This window comes from Numenius arquata, chromosome 8, assembly GCF_964106895.1.
Source record: "Numenius arquata chromosome 8, bNumArq3.hap1.1, whole genome shotgun sequence".
NCBI classification, from domain to species: Eukaryota; Metazoa; Chordata; class Aves; order Charadriiformes; family Scolopacidae; genus Numenius; species Numenius arquata.
The window spans coordinates 52499876-52512704 of record NC_133583.1 but is presented as its reverse complement, the minus strand read 5'-3'; the positions used below and the strand labels follow the sequence as shown (position 1 = coordinate 52512704).

The following is a 12829-nucleotide window of genomic DNA, read 5'->3' as shown; positions in this document are numbered from 1 at the left end:
CCAGGACAGCCCTTATGGCAGGGCAAAGGGACAGCCGGAGAAGAGGCATGGCCAAGCCCGGCTGCTCCGAGATGGGCACTCATGGAGCAGATGGCAATGGGTCTGTGCAATGCCATCCAGGCTACCTGGGCCCAGGCCAAAAAGGGCTTTCAGCTGGCGGAAGCACCACCGAAATCAGGAATCCTCATCCCCAAATCCTGCCCTGCACCTTTTGCCCCAGAGAAACATTGTCCCATCATCTGCTTGGTCCCTCCCTCCGGCAAAGGCAGGATTTTTTGACCATCAGCGGATTTTCTTTAGATACAGGTGAATCCCATTCTTGGAGCGAAGGATGATGCGAGGTATTTTGCAGGGAGGCTTGGCGGGGTCGGGCGAGAGCTCGAAGCGGAGCAGGGTCAGGGCCAGCGCCACCTTCATCTCATTCATGGCAAACTGCTGCCCAATGCAGTTCCTGGGGCAAAACAGAGCAGCTCAGCCACCCCATCTCAGTGCTGGGCACAGCAAAACCCTATGGCCAGATCCCAGCCCTCTCCACACAACCAGCGCACAACCCTTCCCCTCTGCAGCTCTGTGGGTCCCAGGTGGTGTTTTGGGTGGCAAAAGCAGGGGCATGGGCTGAGCGGGGGAAATTCGGGGGAGCATCGGGAACTCCTGGATGTGTGAGCATGGAGAAGGAGGGGAGATGGGGAAGCCAATGGAGAGGCCAGCAGAGCTGAGGTGATGGGTCTCCAAGCAGGAGGGTCTGCAACGTGTTTGCCTCAGTGGGGTGGGAAGGGAAGGATTGGGAGCAGGGGAGAATGGGAAATCAAAGGACCCAGGGGTGGGATGGGGTCTCAGCATCAAGGAGAGGAGAGCAGGTGAGCCCAGAATGCTGCAGGCTTCCCGTGTGATGCCAGCAGGATGCTCAGTAGCTTTGGGACCCCATTCCCCATCCCCAAGAAGGGCCCAGAGATGCTTCCTTCCCATTTTGCCTGCTGGAAGCAGAACCCCTCTGCGGCACACGTGCTTGGTATATGCTCATGAACTACTTAATGCTGCAGGGCCAGGACTTCAGACGGTGGTCTCTGAAAGCACTTTTTGAGTGCTTCTCTGATAGTAACTATAACAGCAGCACATGTTTCTCGGGGTGAGCAATTTCCAGGGATGCGTGTTTTCTCTCCCTACTACTCCTTCACTTTACCTCGATCCAGCAGAAAAAGGCAGAAAGGCGTGAGAGTGTCTGCCAGAGACGTTCTCCGGGGAAAACCGCAAAGGGTCAAACACCTGCAAATGAAGAGTTCACAGCAAGAAAAGTGATGATTTAAGGAAGAGAGTATTGACCACTATCTTCAGACATGTGACACCCCATAATTTCTGAATAACCCCATTGGAGAGAGAATTCATTTTGAGATGGACTGAAACTCATACACCAGACTCCTTTGCTTTCCACTGAGTCTGGCAATACTTTTGCCAAGATAAACCAAACATAGATAGAATGAAAATTAGGGAGCTGGGATTCAATTCTCCACCTGTAGACTAAGTAAAAAATAATCTTTTCGCCTGTTAATACAACAAGCTCTTCCGAGCACTTTGTCTTACTATTTGGGGAGCACCCAGCCCTAACACTGCTGTCTGACCACCATGTGCCACAGCTGGCCAAGAGTAACACAAGGTGGTCACATCTCAGCATGATTCCCATGGCCAAAGGTGCTCAGCAGCAAGGGGGCACTCTGCTCTCCCACTAACAGGTGAAGAGGGCATTCAAAGAGGCACATAAAGGGGAAAAATTATTAGAAGGGCAAATGGAAACTTACCGAAGGGTCTTTCCATACCGCAGGGTTTCTGTGAATGAAATAAATGCTTATCGCAGCAACGCTGCCTGTAAAGCAATGGAGGAGGAGAAAAAGGACTCAGTGACAAAGAAACTAAATGGGAAGTTGCAGCCTGTTCACACATGATGGAAATCATCATGGTCTTCTCTGTCAACTGGAAACCTATGAGGGTTTTGTCATTGGCTTCAGAGAAAACTAAACATTTTCCATTTGTTTAGAATCATAGAATCATAGAATTGTCTAGGTTGGAAGGGACCTTCAAGATTATCTAGTCCAACCATCAATCTAACTCTGATAAAAAAACACCACTAAACCATGTCACTAAGCACTATGTCAACTATGTTTAGTTGTAAGCAGGCAAAAGGTGGGAAAGAGGAAGGCAACGGCACCATAGGCATGTGGTCCCCAACCTGACACTGCCCACTTGTGTGCCAAATCAGAGAACGAATGCAGCAGCATGGGGCAGTTCCCATTCTACAGGTTGGGATGGGACCAGACCCTGTCCCCTTGCTCCTGCAGTTTGCCAAAATGGGTGAACCGTGAGCTTGGTCAGGAAGAGAAAGGGCTTTTGGCACAGGCACAGATGACCTATAGTGATGGTGGCAGGAAGGATGTCATGGGGATGCTGCTGTACAGCCCAGACGTCAGCCTATCAAGAGGATGCCAACACCTGCACAGTCCTGTCTGAATGTCTGTGCTGGTGAGGAGCAGGTCACAGAGGCAGGGCTGTCACCTTTGCTCTGTGGCAGGCAGCGAGGATGTGGTTGATGTCCAAGAGCATGGTTTCGTGATGTGGGAATGGGATTTACAGACCTTCAGGCAAGGTGCGTCCATCAGGGAAGGTGATGGGTTTGTTGAGCTGCCGGGAGACGCCAGGCACTGGTGGGTAAAGGCGAAGGCTCTCTTTGATGCACATGGTGCTGTAAGTCATCTTGCCCAGGTCCTCCCTGCCGGGACAGAGGCAGAGACAGGCTGAGCCCACGCTCCCCCCACTGCCCTGCTGCCGGGAGGTCCCTTGCCCCATGGCCACCAGCCCCCTGGGCAAACCCCCTTGCAACAGATGGGGTGTATGGAGGGACCCACAATGTCTAATCATAGGCTGCTGCAAGCTGGAGACCCCAAAATACCTCTGAACAACCTTAAACTCAAGTGCAAAGTGACAGCAAAAGGTGAAAAGCCATGACTACAACGTCCTGTGGCGAGAAAACAGGAGAAAGCAAAGGGCAATGTTGGTGGCCAAGGTCTCGGCACGGCATCCAACATGTCCTACTGGTCTGGGATGTTTTTCTCTCATGTCTGCCCTGGCAACAGGAGCCCTGAAAGGCAGGGAGGCAGATTTAGCTGAAGGATGCAGTATCTGCTCCATCCTATGAAGTCCCTGTGCATGCAGCAACCCTACAAATCAGTCCTTTAGCACCCCAGCTTTAAGGTCTTGAAGATATTGCTCACTTAGAAATACCGGCGATGGGAAAAGAAAGTTACCAGCTGAGGAAATGTGCAACCTTACCACTGAAGCGTCTCTCGGTCCCCCAGGATCCCCTGGATCTCCTCCCGGCACCGTGCCTGGTGGTCGGGGTGTGACGCCAGGCAGTACAACAGCCAGGAGATCCCACTGGCTGTCGTATCGTGGCCCTCAAACATGAACGTGTCCACCTCGGCACGTAGGTCCTCATCGGACAGTCCAGCTCCATTCTCATCCTAACAGCCCAGAGACACTTTCAGTGGCCCATATATATATTTTTATATATATATATATGTATATTTTATAGTGGTGCAGATCCATATATATGAAATGTAATATCCCAAGAGGGGACATTATATTCTTTCAGCTATTGCAAAGGGGTGTGGTGATGCCCCTGGGATACGTATAAACCAAATCAATCTCTGTTTAGACTGAATTCAGGGCCCTTTTTCCTCCACTTATAAATCACTTTATCCCCCTGATATTAAACCACCAGGACTATGAAATCTGTCTGCGTGTTGTATTCCCCAACAGACGCTACCAATGTTTCCATGATGGAAAATTGGATCACCTTGGCCCCTCCGCAACTGGGTCGGACTCAGACGGGGCTAATTTATTTTAATGGCTTGCGCAGTCCTGAGGGTCTCTGGTGGTTTGTGGCACCCCTGCAAAGACTGAATGGCTTTTGGACCCTGCTGCCCCGCCACACACCCACTCCTCACCACTCACTTTGGCACACAGCAGAATGTCCAAGAAGTCCAAATGCCTCTTCTTCTGCATCTTTTCAAACTCCTGTTCATCTTTAAGGGACTCTTTCCGCTCATGGATCACCTTGTCTGGGGAAGAAAGAGTTATAGGTTCATCGGGGGCAGGAAATGCTGAGCTGCAAAATTGTCCTGCCAATGCAAAGCTCAACCAAGGGGGTGACCACCACTCAGTCCACGATGCATTCGACAGGTGGACTCCAGCATCCCAGGCAGTCTGGCTTTTTCAGCAGCATGACAGCAAACGTCGTGCACATTGCCATCCTTTTCTGCAAACTTCTTTGTCCACCACAGACTCCTCAGCCTATTTTACCCTCTCCTCCTGCATTAAAATCACTCCTGGCTTGGATAGGATTATCATTCCTTGCATCAGTGTTGCCTGCAGCACCCATCCCATGTCTCACCAGTCTCTGGTCAGGAACAGGAGTGTTCTCACAGGGGAATTCCTGTTAGTCCAGTTTAATAACCCAGGAGCCCCTTGCTTCATGCCTAGATGAGACCACTGCCGCAAGCTGATGCTCTGCTTGGATCCTGGCTCCAAACCTCCAGGCAGGGTCACTGCATGGGCAAGGAGGTGACTTGACTGCCTATGGTCAGCCATCACCCTCCCCTGCTCGAAAGCTTTGATAGAGGATGAAGGCAGAGAATACCTGTGTGGTCGTGAGCGAGCTGGCAGAACTTCCTGAACCGATATCCATGGGGGCTGAGCCAGTAAATGATGTCGTTGTGGTAGGGGAAGATGCGGAGGCGCTGGTTCACCAGGTGGCATAGGTCGTAGACGGCCTGGATGTAGGTGTTTTTCCTGGGGGGAGTGCAAAATTGGAAGCATCGTGACAACGAATTTGCCCGTGTCTCTTCTGAGCTGCAAACTTTCTGCCAGGGTTTGGGGCAGCCAGCACCAACCTGTTGGTCTGGCAGTTGCTGTGACAACTGAAGGCACATTTCATGATGCTATCGAGAGTCATCAAGCTGACATGCTCAAAGAGCTCCACCGGTTTCCCGTCTGTGATCAGCTGTTCCCATTTATCCTAGGGTGCAAAGGAGATAGAAATGAGAAGGCAAGGGACAGTTCTGCATGATCTGCGATCACCTTTGGGTTAATGAGTGCTCAGCTAGGGATACAACCCAGAGAAATCAAAAAAAGAAGAGGATCTCTTAGTTGCCATCAAAATCCCGGAGAACAGAAGCCAAGAGTGGGATGATTAATGCAAAATTTGTCTCAGGCAGCTGCTACTCTCGAATCCTGGCAGCAGTGAGCCCTGGTACACCCTATTCTGGGACAAGGGGACCCTGGTGAACCCCAGGATGGGCACATCGCTGGGTAATGTGGTGTGTTACCAAAGCCTCTCTTAGGGTGCAGTGTGTTTTCTGCACAAGACACTCATATGTTGGCATTGGGCTTCACTGAGGCTGTGTTTTCTGTCTTTTCTCACAAGCACATATGACTTCAGTGACTTTGGTGTCTAAGATGCAGGCTTCCATCTCACAATCTCTCTCCCACAGTGTTTTCCCAGCATATAATATAGGAGCTCTTGCTCGACTCTTCCCATAGGGGATCCCTACAGAAAGCATAAACAGTGTCTCTTCTTGCGTGGCAGACACGAAATGATGTTGAATCCTCTGTCCATTCGTGGCTGTAAGGAACCAGAGGACTCTAAAGCTGAGAAAGGGGGGAGTTGGAGGAGCACAGTCATATCTGAACTCCCACAGCATGAAACCGGGCTGGGGAACAGGACTGTTATGGACAGACTTATGTCCTTAACACATACAACGATTGCCACCTGGTGGCACGGGCTCCCACAATAGGCACTTTGCTTTATCTGCAAGGAATTATAAACTGCCAGGCACTTGTGGGCATTACAAAAGCTCTCCTGGGTCTCTAGCCCCCCGGCTCCTGGCTGCTCCCTGGGCTTGTGGGAGAGAGGACAGCCAGGAGCTGCTGGGGAGGCGGGAAGGAGGGAGACAAAGGAAAAGGAATAGATCTGGCAGCCAGACTCCTGCTGGTCCACGTGCGCAAAGCCTGGTGCCCTTCACCTGTAATTCACACTGGTTTCCATTGTGCCCAGCACCAATGGATGGAAGAAGAGTGCAGTTTCACTGTGTATTAGACAAGGCAGGGATTGCAATCCAGTTATGGGTATGTTGATAGCAGAAGGTACTCTTTAACCTTAGGTCACAGTATAGCTCTGTTCCAACCTTTATATTTTCAGGATTTATTACGAAACTTTATTTACTTCAATTCTTCATTTACAAAACAAAACAAAAAAACCTTATAAGAAGTTGCAGCTGGGATTGAGATTATGCACAGTTTGGGGATGGCAATAACATTAACCCTCAAATCTTGGCCACAGAGCCCACAGCGGTACCAGAGACACAGTCCCTGCAGGGAGGCTCGACCTGCTCATTCCTTCCAACTCACGGGCAGGGATTTGTGGTGACTCAGAAAGCTTGACCACCAGCACATAGCCTGTCCTTACAATTACCAAGTTGTAAGTATGGGCACTGTAAGAAAACCCTGCTCCAGCATTTACCTACTAACAGGGCGGAGAGAGAAGCATCAGATATGAGTCCTACCAGCATCACGTTAGTAGACTCTGCCATCAGGGCCACATACGGTTTCAAGACGTCGTAATGAAACCCCGGAGTCAGGAGTTTTCGATGTTGGTGCCATTTCGGCCCATGTAAGATCAGCAACCCGTTCCCTGGGGAAACACAGGCAAGGCATGTTTTGCTGGGCACAAGCAGGCTGGTTTCACCTGCCTGAGGACACAGCCTCTGCCTTCAAGGAACACCATTAAATCTGTCTGAGCTGCTATGAGAGAGCGTTTCCAAATGCTGCCGTCAGCTCCAGGGTTCCCCAGGCCGAGCAGAGCCCTGCTCAACTGAAACCACCCACCACTGCCTCCAAAAAGAAACACCGTCACTGCTGGAGCTCAGAATTTCAGACCAACAGATGCCTTTTTCAGCGGTCCTCTACTGAATCTGAGCTTCTCCCATCACCACACTTTGCTAACTATGGACATGTAAGTGGTTCTCATTTGTACGTACGACTATGTCTGAACTTTCTTTCCTTGAATCTCAAAAAATAGCATTATTTAGTACCTTTTTCAATTCAACGTAGTAATTTTGGGAAACCTTTAGTTGTAACTGGAAGAAGGCCAATGCTGTTTATTTATAGCATGTTCTTGACTAACTTCAGAATCATTCCTGGTAGGCAAAGCCCTGGGAATACATACCGATCCATGGGACAAGGTGTTTATAGCTGATGTTATCCTTGGGATCTGTAAAAAAATCATCAGGAAAGAGAAAGTAAAATGGTCAATGTTTCAGTAGCATCAACCCACCGGTTTGCACCTGAAAGCTCCCTCTGGGCTCTCGCTTTTGGTTGGGTATGAAGCAGAATTGGTGGCATCCCTGCAGAATTAATCAGTATTTCACAACAAAACTACACCGTTTGGCCCAGCTGCAAGAAGCACGTACAAAAGCAGATGCCCAGACTGGAATAAACAAGAATATTGGTAGTCCAAAGTCTGTGCTGTGTGATAAATGATTAACCCTCTCAGGCAGCACTGTTTAGCACCTTTCTCTCTGGATGCACCAAAGACATTGGCACCACACTAGGAGCCAGGAGTCTGAGCCGGGAAAAAAAGCTTCCAGCTTTCTTCTCCTCGCTGAGGCCAGGCACCAAGAAGATAACTTTTCAATGAGCACTTGAGGAATTTTGATTTTCCAGGTTTGGGGGGAGTCCCGGTCATCCCTGCAGCCCTGTGTCTGAAGCATTGAGGGCACGGCACGAAGGAGGGACATCTCTCCGTGCCTTTAGATGATTTCTGTAAGACAACCTCTCTGTGAAACCCTGCCTTGCTGTGCATTTTTAGGCTGGCATGGGAAATCTGCAGGCTGTGGTTGTTGCTCCATAGCTGGAGGCATCATCTCCTCACCTCCTCTGGCCAACAGAGCCTTGGCATAGTCGGGATCGGTGACAATCAGGAATGCCGAGAAACTCCCAAACCAGACAGGGTGAGCGTATGGGTACTTCTGTGCCCAGATCTCCACCTTTTCCAGTGACTCCTCCTCCTTGAGAAACTGTAGTTGTGGGGAAGTAGAAAGAAAAACAATACTTAGATTCAGAGAAAAAATAACAAATAATATCCCAAACCACTTTCTTAAAAAGCTCAAGATCTTTCTGTATCACAAAACCAGGTGATCGCAAACAAGGTGTTGTCCCTCTGGGTTTGCAGAGCATGAAAAGCAGAGATGTTTGTTACTTTTAAACCTCATATAAAATAATTCTTCCTTATCAATTGACCCGGACCATGGACACTTCCTAACCACTGACCCCTTAGAGACAGTGGTGGTGCCTATCAGTCCATGTATGTTACCTGCTCTTTTTTCCATGGCCACCCAAAAGAAGACTCAGATTTGCCCCAGACAGCATCTGCATTTTGTGACATGCAAATACGTTCTCACTCACACATAGCTAAGCAATTAGCACCCTGCAGCCGTGAGAAAATACAGCAGCACTTTTACAGCGGCCAACAGCATCACTGCTCTGTCTGCCCTGGTGCAACGATGCCTCCTGACCGGGAAACCTGGGCCACAGCTTCTTCCAGCCATTTAGGTGGAAAGGCCAATGTCCAGGTAAAACTCAACAGAATGAGACCACAGTCACTGACAGAATGTACTCTCTGACATCACCGACAGATGCTGGTTAATAACAATTCAGATTTAATTGACTTTCAGAAATTGAATTTAATAGGTAATGAAGAGCTGGTGCTCCCAGAAAGGTTTATCTCTGGCCCTTGGAAGCTGCGCGCTGGGGAGTAATGTGAGCACCAGCATTCATATCAGTGATACTGGCGGGTTTACTCTTTGAAAGCAGTCATCATTTTATTGCTTTTATAGCCAGTGTTGTTGTATATTAAACAGGCAATAGCCAAAAATCAATCATCAGAAAGATCAGGGGAAAGATCCAAAGTCACAGGCAGAGAAAAAAAGATCACAGAGACAAAGCTGTGTAGGAATTCTCATTTCTTTGAACAGAAATGACATGGCATAATATGCAGGGGGAAGGATTTTGGTCAGCTAGGGCTGACATAGCTGCTGCTGCTGCTTTGACTTGAAACTTGAAGTTTAATTACATCTGCATACTGCTGCAGAAATCAGCCCCAAAGTCACCCTATTGATTAAGTCAAGTGCGTATTTCTTCAATGGCTTTGGTGCTGAGTTATCTCAGCTCAGCTCTTAGTTTGGTTAATGTTTCTCAACCCAGGAGATGGCTTATACTCAAATAACCACCCTTGTCAGGCCCTGTCTCGGAGAGGATGCTCAGGAGCCCCGGGGCATCTGCCAGAGGACTGCACAGGCTGTGTGGGGACACGGCCGGACTCCATCCGCTTTCCTTGCAAGCCGAGAGGGTCCCTGCAGCATGTCCCATGTGTCTCTCGCATTCAGCAGAATGACATCCAGTTATCCACTACACCTAGCTATCATTTACGTAGAAAGCTACCATTCAACTTCTCTTGCTCAAGTTCAAGATTTTGGACTTGCTAAAGAGAACCATCGGTTTCTCTGGTTGGGGGATCAAGTTTTGGGGGAAAAGGAGGCAGCCCTCCCCAGCACCAGCAACGCCAGCAGAAGCGGGGCTTGGCACGGTGCCTTTAGCTGAGTGACACTTGAACACATGAAAGTCCCTTTGATACGTCTGCTTATGCTTCCTCCCATCACGAAGTAATTGGGAGATGCTGAATAAGCCTCGCTGGCAGAAGTCCTAATGCTAAAAGCGTTTGCATCCAACTCTGTTTTTGAGCACTGGCCTTGGTTTGTGCTATCAAGAACTATCCCTGCGCTGGTAGAGGGTGGGATGGGTTTGTTTGAGAGAAGAGGTTACCCTCAAGGTGAGTAACCTCTACCTGCTGTGCTGAGCACTCCTGGGCCACAGGGTGTAAAGTCCTGTGGGCTGCAGAGGAACAGGAACGGAAAGGTCCTGCTTCTTAACCACGGCTCCAGCTACCATGAAAGACCATCACTTGTACTTCTTCCTCCCTTGGGGGCTTGAAAAGAAAAGTATAAACACCACTTGGGTTGCAGGAAGAAAGGCAATAGCTGAAATGCAAGTTTTGAAATTGATCCAACACTAAAAGCATCTGGGAAGAGGCGCTTAAAGGCACTTTTAATGACTACACACGGATAGCAAATGAAACAGGAAACGCGGGAGCTGAAATTTGAGCACAAAGCCGTGTTGTGGTCAGTCAGAACCGTGCTGGCTCCTCTCCACCCACCATCCATGCAGGGCAAATGGGAGCAAAGGGCTACTGAGGGACCTGCGGGCCCCGTGGGCTGGAGGAGCAGCTCCCTGCCTTCCTCTGCTTCCCACTGACCCTGACCTTGGGAAGTCGGCTTGGCCAGCTCGGGGCTGGCACTCTGGGTTTTAACAAAATTGTGCTGCTGCAGTGAGACTGAACAGCTCTACACAACCGCTCCTGATATTTTAATATCATTTCTACCGAGTGGTTTGCATAAGCAGAGACTAACACCTAAGAATGCTCTAGAACAAAGTGATGTATTCCCAGGAGACCCACCCAAGGCACGACAAACACATTTGAGACCTCAATATATATTTGACCTGAATCAAAACTGGCAATTGATCATTTTAAATCAACAGAACAGGAAACGTCAGTGCCCTCCCTGAATGCAGCTCTCAGGCCCTCCTCCGAGGTGCCTGTAAACTTTGTATTCAGTATGTTCTCAGAGCATTGCCAGTTTCCTCGCCGGCACAAAGAACTGTTTGGCTCTGAGGAATTCAGCAGCATTTAATCAGCAAATTTGCAAAACAGGAATTCCTCAAAAAACACTGTCCAAAGCAAAAGTCGAGCTGTGAACAACCTAGCCGCGACGGGAGCGAGTGATCCGCACAGTTATATCCCATTCCAGGATAAATAGTCACTACTGACAAACAGGCTAACATACTTTATTTAATTGCAGTTTTAAAGTCTAACTGGCAGTGCAACAAAGCCCTGAACTGGCCCATCTTCATGCTTACGTTGCCAAAAGACTGACTGTCCCATCCAGTGCAGGAAAACTGGGGCTGCCGTGGTGCAGAGACGAGCTCCAGGAGGCCCCCTCCAGACTTCCCAGCTACTTTTCAAGGTGCCAGTTACTTAATGTGCCACAGGGTTGGCCAGGGCAGGGCATCAGCAGGGTCCCTGAGAGGTCAGGGCAATTTTAAGCAGCATGTATGGAAAAGCCTTTTGCATCAGGCCGCTCAGTTACTTCTCCCGAAGCTGCTGAGGAATTGTGGAAATCTGTTTGCCAAGGCAGCCACGCTGACTAGTGTGGGCAAGCGCATACCTCAGGGAACAGTCAGCCATCCCATGGGCGCCCAGAACAAGTCTTGCTTATATATGAGGGCTTAGTTAGTCATGGCTTTAATGCAAACTTAAAAAGATATGTAGCCCCTGTGCCAGATGCCATACCTGGGATGTGTTTTGTGGCTGAAATGTGACTCAAAATGATTAACGCCACGTCTGGCTCACCTGGCCGTGAAGATGGTGCAAGCTGGCAAGGGAGAGAAGGTTCTTCTGGATGCTGGGATCAGTGTGCATCTCCTCAGGCACAGCTGCAGCGGCCATGCCCTGACTTTCACAGGAGCAGAGAGGTGACAGTGGAATCTGCAGGGTGGCTCTGCTGCCTCCAGCACCAATGCCGGGTTACACCCAGGAACAACCTTGCCCACGCCACGTTATATTATCTCTTTCTTTACTTGTGAGCCAGCTGCCGCCTTTTCCCACCGGGCATTTTGCAGCAGCCAGCGTGTGCCGTTCCCTCGGCATCACGAGCAGAGGAAGCAGGTTGAGAGGCTGAGAAAAAGGATGCCCACCTTTCCCTTACCCCCGGGGACTAGGAGAAGCAATTCTCCTGGACCGCAGGGACAGGTCCTACCGGCATCATTCCCTCCCGGGTCGCACCAGCATCGTTCCCCCGCGCTGCTCGGGGAAACCGCTCCCCGGGGTCCCTCCTTCCCCGCCCCCGGCAGAGCATCCCCGGTTCTCGCCCTACCTCGTGGACGTGCCCGAAGAGCCAGTGCGTCGGGTGGCCGGGGAAGTCGGCCAGCGCCCTCAGCAGCTCCCGCCGGCGGTGGTACAGCTGGATGGCCTTCAGCAGCACGCAGGTCAGGCAGAAGACGGCGGCCAAGTGCAGCACCCGGGAGACATCCACCCCCAGCCAGGAGAGCTTCATCCCCCTCCGGCGATGGCAGCCACCGGCCGCCGGGCTCAGGGGGAGGCCGGTGTCACCGCCCGGCACCGGTCTCCTTCAGCCAATGCAGGGCGGAGAGGCAGGTTCAGAGTCCGAGCGGCTGCCAAATCACGACGGGGCTTGTTGGGGAGGGAGAGCATCCCGCGGGGGCTGGGAGAAGGCACCGCTCGCCTGTAAAAACGGGATGAAAGCTGCTGCCGGCTCCGCGCCTCGCCGGAGCCCACCGGCGCCGCTGGGGAGGTGGGCTGAGGGGGGAGGAAAAGAGGTGCCGGCCCAGGGGAGGGAGGGCAGGATGCCGAGCATCCGCCTAGTCCCTGCCCTCCCCCCGTCCCCCTCCCTGCCGGTGCCCATCCCGAGCTGCCCCGGCACGGCTCGGGGTGTGTTCACATCCCTCCCAGCCCCAGCTGCTGGCCTGGGCGCTGCCACCGGGGAAAAACCTCTTCCGCAGCGAGGGCGGTGAACCCTGCACCGGGCTGGTATTGCGATGCTGCACCAGCCGGGAGGCGGCGGCTTTGGCTTCCCCGCTATCGTTATTT

General features: G+C 51.0%; 1 protein-coding gene across 2 annotated transcripts; it reads right to left on the bottom strand.

Annotated features, from left to right (window-relative positions):
* Positions 1-282: 282 nt before the first annotated feature.
* On the bottom strand, positions 283-12275 carry LOC141466973 (cytochrome P450 4B1-like). 2 transcript variants are annotated; one of them, XM_074151213.1, is made up of 12 exons: positions 12096-12275; positions 7979-8123; positions 7274-7318; positions 6612-6739; positions 4941-5065; positions 4688-4839; positions 4003-4109; positions 3319-3509; positions 2625-2758; positions 1794-1858; positions 1181-1263; positions 283-451 (listed from the first exon to the last, which is right to left on the bottom strand). In XM_074151213.1, the coding sequence occupies exons 1-12, from the start codon at positions 12273-12275 to the stop codon at positions 283-285; spliced, it is 1524 nt and encodes a 507-aa protein (XP_074007314.1). The 2 variants fall into 2 exon arrangements, with proteins under 2 accessions (XP_074007314.1, XP_074007315.1); XM_074151214.1 differs by having other exon boundaries at positions 7979-8111.
* Between the last annotated feature and the right edge of the window lie 554 nt (positions 12276-12829).